Raw genomic sequence first — 17,446 nt, forward strand, 5'->3', positions numbered from 1 at the left:
GGGCCCTGGCGTCAGACGCGCGGGGGCGGGGCGAGTGCGGCGGGGGGTATAAGTAGAGGGTGCAGGAGGCGGTGCTTCCCCTTCTCCCCGGCGGTTAGTGCTGAGAGTGCGGAGTGTGTGCTCCGGGCTCGGAACACACATTTATTATTAAAAAAACCCAAAAAAAATCTAAAAAAATCTTTTAAAAAACCCAAAAAAAATTAACAAAAAATCCGCGTCTCCCCCGCCGGAGACTTTTATTTTTTTTTCTTCCTCTTTTATAAAATAACCCGGTGAAGCAGCCGAGACCGACCCGCCCGCCCGCCCGCGGCCCCGCAGCAGCTCCAAGAAGGAACCAAGAGACCGAGGCCTTCCCGCTGCCTGGACCCGACACCGCCACCCTCGCTCCTCAGCCGGCAGCCAGCAGCCAGCGGCAGCCGATCGACCCCGTTCTGCGGCCGTTGAGTAGTTTTCGATTCCGGTTGATTTTTGTCCCTCTGCGCTTGCCCCCGCTCCCCTCCCCCCGGCTCCGGCCCCCGGCCCCAGCACTCGCTCTCCTCCTCTCACGGAAAGGTCGCGGCCTGTGGCCCTGCGGGCAGCCGTGCCGAGATGAACCCCAGCGCCCCCAGCTACCCCATGGCCTCGCTCTACGTGGGGGACCTACACCCCGACGTGACCGAGGCGATGCTCTACGAGAAGTTCAGCCCGGCCGGGCCCATCCTCTCCATCCGGGTCTGCAGGGACATGATCACCCGCCGCTCCTTGGGCTACGCGTATGTGAACTTCCAGCAGCCGGCGGACGGTGAGAGCCGGGCCCGGCGGGCGGGCGGGCGGCCATGAGGCGCAGGCGGCGGCGGGCTGGCTAGGCCGACGGGCCCGGGGGAGGGGGGCGGGAGGGCATGTCAGCCCCCCACGGCCGGCAGGGAGACGCTCGGGCGCCGGGACCCCCGCTCCCGGTGCCCGCGGGGACCCGCGCTGCCGGCAGCCGCACGCCTGGCCACTTCCTCCTTTGCGACCATTTTCTCGGCCTCAGCCGCTCTCAAACTTTAGGGTGATGACGCGCCGGGAGGTTGGGTGAGATTGGGTTCTTCCACCGCGCTCCCGCCAGTAGCTGCGGGATTCTGGGGCGTCGGGAGTCGAGTCCCCTTCTCCGGTAATAGGTGAAGGCGCTCCCACCACCCGGGCTCTTGCCGGCGCCCCAGGACCCGCAGGAAGTGCGATTCGGTGCTCGAAAAATACCACGTGTTGAACCCTGTAACCTCACAGGCCCGAGGCCTGTTTCTGCTACTGGCCCAATCGCCTGGGGGAGCCACAGGGCCTTAGAATAAAGTTAATTTGGTGATGTGGTGGTCCTTGGGTTTCTGAATCCGTTCTTAATCACTTGTCAGTGACCGGTGGCTCTAGAGATGTAAATTACCAGATGAGACACGCGTTTGGGGGTTTCCCCGAGTTCAAGCATTTCTCACTCTAATACGAACAGCAGAATGGTAGAAGCAGAGGTTGCGGAGTATGGCCCTTTTGAAATCAACTGTTTGCTCAAGCAGTGTGGGTCATTTTGAATGTTTTATCCAAATTAGTTTCATAATACTGGTAATTTGTTCAGAATGTTTTTTTCTTCCTGTGCTTTTGAGAGGTTTTCCTTGAAACGTATTCACCAATTTTGGCTGTGAACTGTTTACTTACAAGTGTAGTGTGGACTGGACCATTATACTTAGTAGCATTCAGGTAGTAAAGGTTTGTTTTTTAAAGTGGTCCAGAATATCCGTACATTATGGGAAATTGCACAAAATAACAGATGAGAATAAGATTGAAATTCATGGAGAGAAATGTGGCTAACCTTGTATTTTTATTTTGAAGTTAAACCATTCACAAAAACGGTTTGGCAAACCGATAAGATAATGTGGCGTGGTGATGAGTTACCAGGATTTTCTTTCATATCTGGATGTATGACTTCTAAAAGTTGACTTCTAAAAGTCAGCTTCAGTTGACTTTATGGCCCAATTTGTTTTTTTTTTCCCCAGGCTGCTTGGATACATGTTAAGTAATACAAATTACAGGGAGTTGGCTTTTAAATTTTTATTTTATTCACTCAGAACTGAAGTTACTTAATGATCAGCTGTTTACCAAGTGAAGGTAATAGCGAGATTTGAGGTAGGCATATTATGGAGTGACCCAGAGCCAGAAGTTGTAAAACTGCACTGTAGCTTTCCTGCCCTTTGGCTCTGTAAGCAGGAGCTCCAAATACCCCTCCATAACAATTCTTCCCGACCCTGGACAAGGTTTGCCACTGAATGAAAGATAAAAATTAGGGGAAATAACTTTGGGGCAGGTAATCACAATTTAGAGTCCATAGAGAAAACTTGAACAAACCCTAAAAGACCATAAAATGTAAGTTTTGGAAATGGCTGTTACTTGGTCTCAGTTTAACAATTTTAAAACAAAAAAACCCACTTTTTAGAATTTCTTGTGATTTGAAAAGTTGAACTTCAGGTTACCATGGTTACAGTACACTGCCTGTATTCTCATTCTATTCCATAGACCAGTACCGTAACTGCTCAAAAGAAAATAGCATTTTTTCATCTTCCATTTATTTGGTTTCAGTACAAATTACCGTCTTTCTAGTTATTCCAGTGGTTTTCTCTTTCTTTTCCTATTTACTGCAACACTGATGAACTTGTAGAATAGCTTCCAAAAGTGACCAGTTTCCAATTTAACAGGAAGAGGTGACTCATTCGAAAGACGCTCAAGCAAAGTCAGCTAAAAAACTAGGGGAGCTGAGTAGGTGTGGTCAATTGATAATGAGCTGACAGCTGATTGTCACTATCTTCTAGAAACTGGAGCTTTCATTTATAAAAAGAAGTGGCCGGAAAATTTGTCCTCTCAATAATTTTACAGTTACATTGGCATGGAATTTGTAGAAACTGGTGTTTCAGGACTTCAGATGGACTTATGTTTTTTCTTTTAGGATTAATTTTTTTTTTTACTTAGAATACATTTTTCCATGGAAAGTCTCGATAAATGCTGCGTGGTAGAGGTGGACATAATTCAGTCCTTCAAAGACCCTGAGATCATAGGGTAGATTTTGAAATATTCTAGCACTATCTAGGAAAAATGGATTAAATGATTAATCAGTGACTAAAGAAAGAATTGGTTTTATGTGTCAAAGTGTTAGTGAATTGTGAATATTGTAGACCTGGTATTCGAAAAATTTTGTATTCAGTATAGAGCTAAGTATGCCCAACATCGGATTAGTTTTTGAAAGATGGATTCAAATCTGGATCTGAATGGATGTAGCTTTTTTTTTTTTTTTTAATATGCCAGTAGGAGGTTGGGCCATGATTTCCTGAAATCACACCTACCCCCCATCCAGGAAATTTTTTTTTTTTGATGGACTAATTTTTATATAATATTGGCTGTGGTAAGCAACGAAAAGATTGATTTTGACAATAAGGGAAGGCATTGAAATGCTTGAAAATCTAAAAACTGTTTAGTCTGGATAATTTATAATTGCCTAATATCTTTTATATTGCTTATTAAGTAGATTGTATGCAGAGGTATCGTGGTTTTATATTGAGTAGGAACAAAAAGGTGATTTTAAATTATGGCAGTTAAAAATTGTTTCAGAAATACCTTATTAGTGATAGGTCATCTAGTAACATGGGAGATGGGAAATTTCTGATAATTCTTTTTTTTGCCTTATACAATTTAAATCTAGACCAGTGTGAGGTAAGGTCCAGCCATCTTGAAGTTTAAAGAAGTAGAGGCACTGCCCCCCCCCCCCACAATGATTTATATAATTTTTAGTAGCCTGAAAATGTTTCGAAGCAATATTCACTCTGAACATGTCTTTCCTGCAGCGGAGCGTGCTTTGGACACCATGAATTTTGATGTTATAAAGGGCAAGCCAGTACGCATCATGTGGTCTCAGCGTGATCCATCACTTCGCAAAAGTGGAGTGGGCAACATATTCATTAAAAATTTGGACAAATCCATTGATAATAAAGCACTGTATGATACATTTTCTGCTTTTGGTAACATCCTTTCATGTAAGGTAAGCCAAACTGACAGGTAAACATTTACAGTGTTTTAGCTTCTCGTAGTTTATTCCTTAAAAGAGCAACCATACTACATACGTAACTTTATTTCCCAAATAACCCAGGCTAGGAGGCTGACAAGTTCTCTCTGAACACTGGGGGAAAAAATGCTAAATCAATAGCAAGTAATGAAAAATTGGTATCCGTTTTTCCCTAGGTGGTTTGTGATGAAAATGGTTCCAAAGGTTATGGATTTGTACATTTTGAGACACAGGAAGCAGCTGAAAGAGCTATTGAAAAAATGAATGGGATGCTTCTAAATGATCGCAAAGTGTAAGTATAAATAGTTAATCATATTTCAAATCTGTTTTTAATAGTTCAGTTCATCTTACAAGTTAGTATATTTGTGTTCTTAAAGAGCTAGAGCTGGAGTGAAAGTTAATAAACCACATCTTGGTAGGTTTTGTAATTGTCTTTTCTGATTTGTTGTAACATACAAATAACGGTGAATTAATGTGATTGGTCAGCATTCAAGCCAAAAAGAAAATGAAGATAGGTATACTGAGATAAGAAACTTTTTCAGAATAAGTGCATAGTGAAAAAACTAGGAATCCAAACAGAAACTTAATCATAATTCCTGAGGTGATCATTGACCCATTTTACATTTGAGGAAACTGAGGCTGAAATAATTTGCCTGTGTTAACCTGCTGGTTTGACAGATGAGCTGGGATACAAACCCAGTGGTCTAAATTCAGAGGTTAAGTTGGCTCTTTACTTGGCCTTACTACTACAATTTATTGATGAAGTTTAAAGGTTTGGGTTTTGGGGGGCTTTTTGGTTTGTTTTTTTTAACCTTGTGACCCCCCCCCCCCACCCATCTAAAGATAAAGTGGAATTAAACCAGAAATCTTCATAACTAATCATTCCGGAAAATAAACTTGTTTTTAAAAGTTGCTAACTTTTTATACAATGGCACTGATAAAACCTCTGAGACTATTTTTGCTGCAGGTTAAAATTGCAGATTTTGTGAGCCCAAAGAAATTACATCTTAAATTTTTTATCTTCAACGCCAGTCGATTTTGTTTAATTATCCAGGCAAATTCAACTGTAAGGCCATACTGTAAATGATCTGAGTTCACAATGCTGTGTAAACTGCAGTGGTAGCATGCATATTGGGTCTGGTTGTTCTTAGAACACCTTAAACTGCATCACTCTTAAAATGTGGTCACCTCGTCAAGTGGTATGGTCAGTCTGTACATGAAGGGATCATGCACGTGATGCACATGGTGTTACCTATTTGAATTTTGTGTCCCTGCATGATTAAGGAAAGACTTTGTAAGGTGTAAAGAACCCATATAAGTCTAAGAAACCAGCAGTTGCTCGATATGAACAATTTACAAAGGCTAATTCTTAGAAGTAGTGCATCATTTATTTTTGAAGTAGAACATCTTTAAATGAGAGAAATATTTAGCATCATTAGTATTGGAAGATAAAAATCTTACAGTTTGTCCACATGCTTGGGGGGGTGGGAAGAAGAATGTCCAGCATCGGTGGGGGTCTAGATTCAATAATTTATTGCTCTTTTGAGTGTGAAGTAATCCTTTTGGAAAACCGTTTGTGTATGTAAACTTAAGGTCACTTCTAGGCTTTTTGAACTACTGCGATTGCTGCAAATCTATCCTAAGAAATAACAGTAAGGCTCATTAAGTTCCAGCATTATTTACAAAAGCAGAAAGTTGTGATGTCCGCAGTGGAGTATTATGCTCCTGTTGGGAGTGTTTGTAAACTGATAGCAAGGAGAAGCACAGCCGAATGAGTGGGGTGGGGAAGGTTAAGGAACCAAGTCACAGGTATGTCCATTAAAACAAGGACTTAGGGACTAAGTCAGTCATGATTTGGGTGGTATTAATGGGAGATGGCTTTTTACTTTGGTGTCTATTACAATATTCTTTAAGGACATGCCCTACTTTTAGGGAAAACTAAAATTTTAAAACATTCAGTCGATACTGCTGCAAAGAAAATTTGCGAAGGTGTTAGGTGTTAAGAGTACAAAATTCAGAAGTATAAATTTTCCATTTTAGGAGATTACAAAAAATGCGCAGGGGCCACTTGGAAATAGCATTGACGAAAGGTTTTAGGTCTTTTCCTTGGTGTGGTGCATGTGTTACCCCCCACTCCTTTATATTGTTAGGCATGATCTCTTTAACCCTGGGTTAGCTAGAAGGAAGGGAGAGGAGTGTGTATGAAGAAAAATGCTTCCTTTTTTATTGCAGTTAAGAGGTTTGTTCTTTTATGCTTCCATTTTTTTTCACTTAAGGCACTTCTTGTTTTATCGTGTGCTCTTTATTAGAGATTCTGAAATTATCAGTAACAATTACAAAATCAACCATCAGGCTTAATTAATCTGAACTTAATAAAATAGAACCTAATTTTATAGTCCTTACATATTTTATTAGATTTGTTGGACGATTTAAGTCTCGTAAAGAACGAGAAGCAGAACTCGGAGCTAGGGCAAAAGAGTTCACCAATGTTTACATCAAGAATTTTGGAGAAGATATGGATGATGAGCGCCTTAAGGATCTCTTTGGCAAGTTTGGTAATGTGTCTGAATTAAATTTTTACACTCAAAGTTCTGAGTAATTGCTCAACATTAGTTTTGGCTAATACTTTATACTAAAGTAAATGAAATGAAACTTAATATGGTACTTAAAAATAACTGTCATTATGTGGATCAAACTACTGATAGTCCATTATACTACAAAGTAGTATATATAAATAAAGGTTAATAGTGTTGTTATTAGCACAGTAAGGTGTGACTGCATAATTGGAACAGAGTTTAAAAGGTTATGCTACAGTAAGAAGTTGTGCTGGATTTATGCACGTACAGATCCCATCTCATCAGAGGCATGCACACGACACAGCCAACTTAGGTCAGAATGCAGTCCTTAGTTAGGGGACAGGAAAGCTGGCCAGCTTTAGGGTATTTGGCCAGTCTTAAAAGCCTCGTGTTTGAGCAATTTGAAACCATGACATTCAAAGACAAAGCCAGAGATCCTGATTTTCCCGTGATATCTCCTTGGGATGGCCTTCTGAATCCATGGGATCTTAAACTATTGGTTCCTTGCATTTCAAAATTAACTTCATTAAATTTTAAGTCAGCGAAGTGTAACCAGCCTCACTTTAGATAGTTGTGTGACTGATCAGAGGATGGACTTTAAATTGAATGCTTTTGCAGGTGATTTGCTTTTCCTTATCATTTGTTGAACTTATTAAATAGGTGGCTTTTTTTTTTTGAGCACCTCAAATGATACAGAATTAGGAAATGTAATTTTTTATTGCCGATCTAGCATACCACATTGAACCCACTGCTCCTTTGAGCAAAAAACTTGTCCTTTTGCACAAAGGTAAATTGTGTCTTGCATCCTTAAATTCTCTTTAGTGAATGGTTTTGTATGTTTCATCTGTCTTTTTTAATTAGAAGCTGTTTCTTAAGTTGGATATTATTAACCAGTTATGCCAAATTACTGTGAGGTGACCACCAATACGTAAATTTGTCAAATAATTTTCTTGGCTATTTCTCAAAGCAGAGATTGGAAGTACAGCCTTAGGACCAGAGGTACCTTAAAGGAAACAATCTACCTGTGCCCGTAGCTGTTCCATATTCTCTGTAATCAGATGTGATTTTAAACCTTTTTTTGGCCCCATCTCCCAGGCTGAGATAACACCCACCTCAGTTAAGTGTCTTTCACTTGGGCGGACGGGGGCCATGTGTCATCAAAAATGTGCCACCTTCTCCCAAGTGATTTCTGTCTTTCCAAAGGTTCCTGTATTCCCTCCACTCCCAGTTGAAAGTCAAGTGGGCCAAGGGTTGAGAAAAACCAGTTGTTGGCTTAAAAAAAAAAAAAGCAAATCTGTTTTGAACAAAATAAAGTCTCTCTCATTTACAATTGCCTAAAACATAACCTCCTTAAATGGAAGGAGGAATGAGTGTTTCAGGGAATAGAGTACTTAGCTTCTTAGTACAAATAAAAGGCCTTTGAAGAGACTTTTTTTTTTAATTTTTATTTTTTTCATGGCTTTGTTTTTGTGTGTTGAAATTTGAAATGTATAAATGTGTGAAATACCTTTGAATCATCTAAAAACTTTTTTTAGGACCTGCCTTAAGTGTGAAAGTAATGACTGATGAAAGTGGAAAATCCAAAGGTTTTGGATTTGTAAGCTTCGAAAGGCATGAAGATGCACAGAAAGTAAGACTCAAATATACTAACTAAGGACAGTGTGGGTTTCCCGTATTTTGTAGTAAGAAGGGAGATGACACATTTCCTTGCTCTGCTGAAATTTACATGCGTTCTGGTGGCTATTTTACATGTATTGTTTTCAGTTACTTGTATTTGATTAGTTTTGAGGGTATAAATTGGGAACTGATATTTCCCCAAACAAAACTTAGTTTTTGTGACAGATCCATCTTTAGCTTTCATAACCCTAATATTTCCCGTATTGTTAAACAACTTCTTTCTCCGTTGCAAGTTAGTAATTAAAGTTTTTGTGATTTCTGTAAGGCCGTGGATGAGATGAACGGGAAGGAGCTCAATGGAAAACAAATTTACGTTGGTCGAGCTCAGAAAAAAGTGGAACGGCAGACGGAACTTAAGCGCAAATTTGAACAGATGAAGCAAGATAGGATCACCAGATACCAGGTTCATTTTTAATTGACAAGCAAAATAAGACAGGGATGAGCAAACCTAGTTTACGTTCATGTCAGTTACTGCCAGGTAACTGGAGGGTTTGAGAGGGGGGAAGGGAGAAGATACGTGGGATAAAATACTAGGAAGTGTGCTTCAGTACCACTGTGGTTTTCTTTTTTCTTTTCCTTCAGTTCTCTTTTCTTTTTTTTAGGGTGTTAACCTTTATGTGAAAAATCTTGATGATGGTATTGATGATGAACGTCTCCGGAAAGAGTTTTCTCCTTTTGGTACAATCACTAGTGCAAAGGTAAAGCATAGGGATACTTTTTTACCATTTAGGGAAAAATCCATGCATGTGGATATGTATGTATAAATTTCACATTAATACACCTACTGGAATTTTTGTCTTACTTTGTAAATGAATAGTCAAATAGGGGGTTTTTTTCTTCCAAAAAAAAACAGGCTTTCATTTTTCTGGAAATCAGGTTTCTGTCTCATTGCTTCAAAAATATATTCAAATTTGAAGTAGAGGTAGCCTTGATGGTTTATTTTTTGCAGGTGGTGAGTTCTGAATGCTTCCTGGGGAAGGCTACATTTGTTGACCATAGTTCATGATTGATCCTCCCATAATTAATACATGTAGTTCTATATACTCTGTTCAACTCGTTATTTTCCTGGTTAAAGAAGGCAGTTTAGGGGCACCGGGACCTTTGTGGCTCAGTCGGTTAAGCGCCTGACTCTTGATTTCTGCTCAGGTTGTGATTTCATGGTTCACGGGGTTGAGCCCCTTCACCACGCTCCACACTGACAGCACGGAGCCTACCTAGGACTCTCTCTCCCTTCCTCTGTACACATGCCTTCTCAGTCTCTAAATATCTTTTTAAAAGCAATTTATCAGGAAACTATAATTGTTACAGGGGAAATATGTATTCATTAACACTTCATTCTGGGGAGTCCAGTTTCAAGCCCCCAAGCAGTAAAGATTGATGTACTTGAACTCAGAAATTAAGAATTACAGCAATATGTAATATGTGGTTTTAATCTAAATTCCGGGATTTTAAGAACCTCTGCTCCAGGTGTTTTTTCTCTGTCAGTGATCCAAGAATTCCTCCGTTTGTAAAGTTCTGTGCATCTGTATTTTGGGATATAGGAGTGTCAAAAACTTAGATTGGTTGTCTTTTGATTTAGAGAGAATTTTATGTCAATTTTGTTTTATAGTGCAAATATTCTCTCCAGTCTTTCACTTAGGACTTTGGGTTTTTTGTCATCTTGTTTTCCTTATAGTTTACATTTTATGTTCAGAATCTGGCAATTTGATTTTTCAGTGTGACATGAATTAAGAGTTGTAACTTAACTCTTCTCATTTCTCTCAATGTACCATGTATTGAATAACGCAAGGTCCATTTTTTCATTATTTTAAAATGTTAACCTTAACACACTAAATTCCCATAATTGCATGGGTAGGTTTCAGGATCTTGTTTTAGGTAGAATTGACATGTATTAAAGTATACAACATAATGACGATGTTTGTGTATGTTGTGAAACGGTCATAATAAATCTAGTTAATATTTGTCACTATACATAATTCTTTTTCCTCTCATGATGAGAACTTTTGAGATCTACTCTCAGGAACGTTCAAATGTGTAACATAGAACTATTGACTATAGTCCCCCATGCTGTACATTAATTGCATCCCCCGGACTTATTTTATAGCTGGGAGTTTATACTTTTTAAAACCTCTTCGTTTCATTTCCTCTACCCCCACCTCTCTGCTTCTAGCAACCATGAGCTCAGTTTTTTTGTTTGTTTCTTGGTGTTTTGCCTTTATTCCCCTTACGTGTGAGATCCTTGGACTGTGTTCCTACGCTACCCCATACTGCTCAATGTAGTTGTAGAATGTGTTTATTGCTGGGCTAAGGAGGAGTTCTTTGCGTCTCCTCGTTGCTCCTTTAAATGATCTTTGCAGTGTTTGGAAGCTTTCTTCTAGCCAATATTTATGGCCCTTTTGGTCTTGAATGTGAAATTTTTATTTGAAATTGTGAATTGTGGCTATTTCTAAGATTCAGCTGCTTCTCCACCCACCCAAAGAATAGTAAAGCATGTTGTCCACTTGAATTGCTGAGTCAAATGTTAATGATGCTGGAGTTAAATTTAGCAGGCCCTGAATGTATTACTCAGATATTTAAACCTTAATATTTAAGGTCTAATACTTAATTGACTATCTAAAATCCTACCGCATTTGCTGTCCTACCTCCACCTCTTTATTTCCTGTTTTGTTTGGCTGAGGTGTACCACGTGTGTAGCTTGCCCTGGATATTTAGGTATTAAGGAAACATTGTAGAAAACAAAGCATTAACAGTGTTTACTTGAGTCAGTAGCTGTAATTGACAAGTTAGTAATAATGCTTTTTTCTTAGCGTCCTGTTCTATCCTTGAATTAACTTTTTCTTAAATCTTTTTGTCTTCTAATAGGTCATGATGGAGGGTGGTCGCAGCAAAGGGTTTGGTTTTGTATGTTTCTCCTCCCCAGAAGAAGCCACAAAAGCAGTTACAGAAATGAATGGTAGAATTGTGGCCACCAAGCCATTGTATGTAGCTTTAGCTCAGCGCAAAGAAGAGCGCCAGGCTCACCTCACTAACCAGTATATGCAGAGAATGGCAAGTGTCCGAGCTGTGCCCAATCCTGTAATCAACCCCTACCAGCCAGCACCTCCTTCAGGTTACTTCATGGCAGCTATCCCACAGGTAAGTTTCAGAAGAGAACAAAAACCTAATGCAGGTTTTCATATTTGGTCACGTTTAGTGTCTTTGCCCTAAATAAAGGCATGTGAATTACGATTACGTTTGAAAAAAAATGCTTAAGAGCGTAAGGACTTGCTGACTGTTTATTATAGAGTGTCGAGCTCACTGCGTCACTTGCTCGCTTCTTTACCGGACGCGTGTGTTTGCTTTCTGCAGACTCAGAACCGTGCTGCGTACTACCCTCCTAGCCAGATTGCTCAACTCAGACCAAGTCCTCGCTGGACTGCTCAGGGTGCCAGACCTCATCGTAAGCCTTTTGTTTTTAAGTATGGTTGTGAATTGTTTGGACTAAAAATGGGAGACAAATAAGCTGTTCTGTTTCAATGGTATATTGACTTTTTTTATAATTTAGGGTTATGGGTGTTCATTTTGGGGATCCTAGCGTTTTTTGTTTCTTGTTTTTTAAAGCAAAATCCTAAAATGCCTCCCCCTTCCTGTCTTACGGAGGCAGTAAATTCTGTGCTGATTTGATTTTCCTTTATGACAAGTTTGGGAATGGATCCAACTCTTAATTTCACATTTGGTTAGGCAGTAATTTTAAAAGACCTTGTTCCAATGTGCGAGGATCAGCGTCCTGGCATTTTGAGCCTTGCCCTGTGGACCAGGGCTGCATCGCAGGAGCACTTGGAACCAGGTTTGTGTATCGTGTTCAGGTAGTAATAAGTACTTATTCTTACACGAATGAATTTTTTTATGGACTCATTCTCCGGGCAAGTGGCAGGTGAGAGACTAAGTTTTAAAACATGGTAGCTCTATTTAGTCATTTTTATCCTTTTGTTCAAACCTCAACTCTAAAAAAGCGTGCGTTTTTTAATGCTTTCGGTGAGTTTTTTCCCAGTTAACGTGTGTCTGTATCTTCAAATGCAGCATTCCAAAATATGCCCGGTGCTATCCGCCCAGCCGCTCCTAGACCACCATTTAGTACTATGAGACCAGCTTCTTCACAGGTTCCACGAGTCATGTCCACACAGCGTGTTGGTAAGTCGGAACGCTTCCTGTAAAAATGGATTTCCGCTTTGAAAGCACGGTCAAAGTGCAGACCCGCATGTTCATTTTTTAGCTAACACGTCAACACAGACGATGGGTCCACGTCCTGCAGCTGCTGCCGCTGCAGCCACTCCTGCGGTCCGCACCGTTCCACAGTATAAGTACGCCGCCGGGGTCCGCAATCCGCAGCAGCATCTGAATGCACAGCCGCAAGTTACCATGCAGCAGGTGGGTCTTCGAGTTCTTCCCGAGAGGACGGGCCTTGGTTGCAGTCAAAGAAATACGACAGCTGGATCATGAGAGCTTGAGGTGTCCAGAATGTCTTGTTAATTGGCCGTGTGAAAAAACGTCTTGTTTGCCCTATACTGTGGGAGTTAGACAAGCATTCAGCATCCCTTATCCTGACCCGCTTGTGTGGTTTGAGAGCTTTGTTAGGCATAGTCCTAAGGGAGAAAAGGCGAAATAAAGATTGGTCTGTGAGATTTGGCTCACCCCCTTTTTTCGACCCTGAGACAAAAATTGTCAACTGTCATTGAGTGTAACAGAAACAGAGCTCAAAAGAATATTCCAGGTAGAGAAGGAAGTATCCTGTGTGGTTATAATACTTGGGCTGTATTGCTGATTCACTCAGCCTCTCCTATTCATGTTTAGAATGCAGTCTTCATCATTTTGGGAGTTTCTGGTGATCAGTGTTTTTATGTGCCATCACTTCTGTACTTTAAAGTTCGGAATTTTCCTGTTTTTCTAGCCTGCTGTCCATGTACAAGGTCAGGAGCCTTTGACTGCTTCCATGTTGGCATCTGCCCCTCCTCAAGAGCAAAAGCAAATGTTGGGTAAGTGCCTTTGTCCCACTTAGTCAGTGACAGAAAGACTGGCCAGAAAAGAGGAGGGAGATACTCAGAGCCCTGCTTTGCACCTAAAAATGGCAGTGAAGGTGGTGGGATTGGTTTGACTTGGTGTGTTTACCAAACTTCTTGATAGCTTTCCAGGCTTTTAATTAAGTATTTTGCTTTTGATGAATAGGATAATAGGGTGCTACTTGCCATGGATCCCATGACATTTTGGGAACAGGGAATTTGAACTAAATGGAAAAAAAACTGAGCACACATTTAACAACTTAATTGCCTTGGGGGAGAGCTTGATCTGTTTGATAACAGTATCAAAATGGTGGATTTGGGGTTAGCATTTATTTGCTGTATCCAAAAGTAAGGTTCTTCAACCCAGTTTTAATATTGGCAGATGGCTTTATTCTTCTGATGAAAGGAATTTATGTTTTTGTTCCTAGGTGAGCGGCTCTTTCCTCTAATTCAAGCCATGCACCCTACTCTTGCTGGTAAAATCACTGGCATGTTGTTGGAGATTGATAATTCAGAACTTCTTCATATGCTTGAGTCTCCAGAGTCTCTCCGTTCTAAAGTAATTTAAATTCATCATTTATCTAGCAGCTTCTTATACAGTGTATTCTAGGGCTTTTTATAGAAACTTGAACATTAATAATAAGTGCTTTATACAAGCCACGCATAGTTCTAAGTTTTATTACAAATGTAAATCCTGATAACCACCTGTGGTTCCGTCATCCCCATTTTTACTGTACATGGGGAAACAGTTTGGAAACTCTGCCCTTTGTTCACACAGCTAGTCCATGGCAGAGCTTGGTTTCACATCCAGCATCCATGCTCTCTTGGCTGTGCTGTTTTCTTAGTGAAGAAAGACATGTTTGCCAATGTTTCTCAACTTTGGGGGAGTTTTGGTGAGGAGAGCGTGAGAAGCACAAGAGGGTTCATGATTCCAGGACGGTGGTGGATTGTAACCCCACAGGATACGGATACAGTTGAAATGTGTTCTGGAAAGCAGTTCCTTCCACTTTCCTCTGAGGAAGAGTTTGGTTTGCCTTTGGACATTTACATGTTGTGAATTGGAACTTCTTCCAGTGACTCCTTCACAGAGCCAATTTGTTCTTTAGGTTGATGAAGCTGTAGCCGTACTACAAGCCCACCAAGCGAAAGAGGCTGCCCAGAAAGCAGTTAACAGTGCCACTGGTGTTCCAACTGTTTAAAGTGAGCATTACTCCCTGGGGAGTTTCCTACTGATTTCCTTATCTCTTACCAGTTTGAGTAGGTTTTGAAACGTCGCAAAAATTTGTTTTTACCAGTATTCCAAACCTATTGCTGACTTTTTAAAGAGAAGTAGAAGTAGAAACTAAAGGAGATTTTAGTTTACTTGTTAGCCTGGTATTGACTTGAATTTTTTCAAACACTGTCAGACATTGTGTATTTGAATTACTGATTGAATGGGCTGGGCTTTCTGTGTACTTACTCGCAGAGGACTTTTCATAGCTTACACCTTTTCTTGAGTTGCAGCAAGGACAGTTGCCCCCGGCCTCTACTAGTGCCTTTCTTTACTTTAAGAAACAGGGTGATGTAGCTGTGTAGCCCAGACCGGAGATTGACAGGACGTTTTCCTGTAAAGGACCAGAAAGGAAATATTTTAGGCCTTGTGGGCCGTGTTGTCTGTTGCAGTTACTCTGTTACAGTGTTAATGTGAAAGAGCTCCTAGACCTGATGTAAACAGATAGTTGCAGCTGTGTTCCAATAAGACTTTACAGAAACAGGCTGCACACCGAAGTTGGCCATGGGCTTTCAATTTGCTGTTGACAGGTACCAGTATTGGTTATCTTCTTTTGTTGCTGGTATTTGCCATTAGCATGCTGTGTACTTGAAATTTGCACAGCGCTACATTTGGTACATTTGCATACTGGAATATAATCGCAATAACTAGCAGCTATTATCACTTTATAAGGATTGTTTACTTTTATTTTAGCAACTGGAATCATTAAATACTAGCTTGGCAAGTCTGATGATCATAATTTTTTTTTCCCTGCATTCACAGATTGATCAGGGACCACGAAAAGAAACTTGTGCTTCACCGAAGAAAAATATCTAAACATCGAAAAACTTAAACATTATGGAAAAAAAACATTGCAAAATAGAAAATAAATAAAAAAAGGAAAGGAAACTTTGAACCTTATGTACCGAGCAAATGCCAGGTCTAGCAAACATAATGCTAGTCCTAGATTACTTATTGATTTAAAAACAACAAAAAAAAAAACCACAAAAAAATAGTAAAATATAAAAACAAATTAATGTTTTATAGACCCTGGGAAAAAGAATTTTCAGCAAAGTACAAAAATTTAAAGCATTCCTTTCTTTAATTTTGTAATTCTTTACTGTGGAATAGCTCAGAATGTCACTTCTGTTTTAAATAACAGAATTGATAACTGAGCAAGGAAACGTAATTTGGATTATAAAATTCTTGCTTTAATAAAAATTCCTTAAACAGTGCACAGTGGTGTTCTATTTTATTTCTTTGTAATTGGCTTGCGCAAATAGGTGATAAGCTGGGATTGGCAGAAGAACCTCTTCCGTGAACCTCTTAACCCATGCTGTTAAGTTCAAGGGTATCCTAGTTTTACGAGAAGGAGCCAGAAGAATCTCCCTAATGTGTTTTTACGTTTTCATGTGAATTCTTGAGCCAACGTATGTCTGTCATTAAATGACGAACGTTTTTTGAGATGATGCCAGTTTATGACTAGTAAGGTGTCTAAGCTGGAAAGATAATTGGCTTAAACCCTCATTTATATGGTGTAAAACAGCAACAGCAGTGACAAAGTGAGGGTAACTTTGTTAAGTTGCTGATGGTGACTTCATGCCTTAGACTCTTGTCACCTAAAGTACTTGTGGAAAATCAGTATTTGGGGGTTCTACCTCTGGGGGATGGGTTTAGAAGATGGGGGCCAGGACCCCCGGTCAACCTGCATAAAAAAAAGACCCTGGCAGTTTAAATACACTTTTGAGAATGGTCTAGTTTTAATCTCTGTTCCATTCTCTACACATACTTCTGCCAAAGTTCGCTTTCTAAGTTGCACATCGGACGATCTGAATCTCAACACCAGCTCTTTAGGAGCAAATAAATGAATCCAAATAAAAACCGTGGTTACGACAGTGTCTTTTGCATGATGAAGCTTTGAAGGCTTTTCAGCTCAGCTGCTTTTGAAACGCGATACACACATTAACCCCTGCCTGCTCCCATGGCTTAAATACATACACCCAGTAGGCATTCTCCTTATTCTATTTTGCCTGACCATACACTTACCTCTAAGAGGCTGGATAGTTCATTTAGATTCCGAGTTGCCACGAAAGCTGTTCTCAAAGCTTTAGGAAGAGAGAAATACATACCTTTGTTAAATTTGAATACAGAATGGTCAAGTTTTGAGATTTAAAAGAGCAGACTTTAGAGACACCTTAGAAGTTGTATCTATAAAAATCCCACACTTCCCATTCCAAAATCGAAAGTAGCAGATATTTGCATAGACCGTAGCTTTCTCTGTATATTGCGTAGTTGGAATTTCTTGTGTGATAAGATATCCCCATCTGTTTTTGAAAGGTCTCATGTCCTGACTGGAGACAGAAACCAACAAAAGTGTAGACATTTTTGATCTGCTTGTAGGAATTAGGAAAAAATAATAGTTGATTATTCTGTTAGGTATTTATTTGCAAATATGTACTAACGGTTACTTGTAGCCCAAAAAATCAACTCCTGTGCTTTCAGTCATTTGCCAACATGGCCATGAAAATTCTTTGAGTTATCTGAAACATTCCCAGCTGAGGTTGAATAAGCCTTCTAACTTTTTATCAACTTTCATACCATAGGTCTGCTTTTTGAGGTCTATTTAGTGCCCGGTTACTGACACTTTTGTGCTCATTGGTGATTTTGCTATTTAAATGGCCCCTAAGCATAGTGGTGAGGTGCTGTCTGGTGTCCTTAAGTACAGGAAGGTAGGTAAGCTTTATGAGTTACAGAGCCATTCGTTGTGAGTTCAAGGTTAACTAACTATATAGTGAATGAAGTGTCTTAAAGCAGGAACACATAACAAGGATCTATTGATTGTTGAAAATGCGGC

General features: G+C 40.1%; 1 protein-coding gene across 2 annotated transcripts; it reads left to right on the forward strand.

The window, feature by feature from the left end:
• The first annotated feature begins 68 nt into the window (after positions 1 to 68).
• On the forward strand, positions 69 to 15,827 carry PABPC1 (poly(A) binding protein cytoplasmic 1). Of its 2 annotated transcripts, none has more exons than XM_027064120.2 (15): positions 69 to 781; positions 3,837 to 4,030; positions 4,231 to 4,346; positions 6,470 to 6,609; positions 8,166 to 8,260; positions 8,573 to 8,710; positions 8,910 to 9,005; positions 11,170 to 11,442; positions 11,656 to 11,746; positions 12,367 to 12,477; positions 12,560 to 12,714; positions 13,235 to 13,319; positions 13,772 to 13,902; positions 14,450 to 14,543; positions 15,376 to 15,827. In XM_027064120.2, the coding sequence occupies exons 1-14, from the start codon at positions 589 to 591 to the stop codon at positions 14,540 to 14,542; spliced, it is 1,911 nt and encodes a 636-aa protein (XP_026919921.1). In that variant the 5' UTR covers positions 69 to 588; the 3' UTR covers position 14,543; positions 15,376 to 15,827. The 2 variants fall into 2 exon arrangements, with proteins under 2 accessions (XP_026919921.1, XP_053064080.1); XM_053208105.1 differs by having other exon boundaries at positions 6,470 to 6,600.
• The last annotated feature ends 1,619 nt before the right edge of the window (positions 15,828 to 17,446 follow it).

Source organism: Acinonyx jubatus, chromosome F2 (assembly GCF_027475565.1).
Source record: "Acinonyx jubatus isolate Ajub_Pintada_27869175 chromosome F2, VMU_Ajub_asm_v1.0, whole genome shotgun sequence".
NCBI classification, from domain to species: Eukaryota; Metazoa; Chordata; class Mammalia; order Carnivora; family Felidae; genus Acinonyx; species Acinonyx jubatus.

Excerpts from the sequence above, each read along its gene's own strand:
- PABPC1 (XM_027064120.2), top strand. The coding sequence starts at position 589 with ATGAACCCCAGCGCCCCCAGCTACCCCATGGCCTCGCTCTACGTGGGG. Across the intron at positions 8,711-8,909 it reads ATAGGATCACCAGATACCAG|GGTGTTAACCTTTATGTGAA; the intron begins GTTCATTTTTAA and ends TCTTTTTTTTAG. Across the intron at positions 12,478-12,559 it reads CATGTCCACACAGCGTGTTG|CTAACACGTCAACACAGACG; the intron begins GTAAGTCGGAAC and ends TTCATTTTTTAG.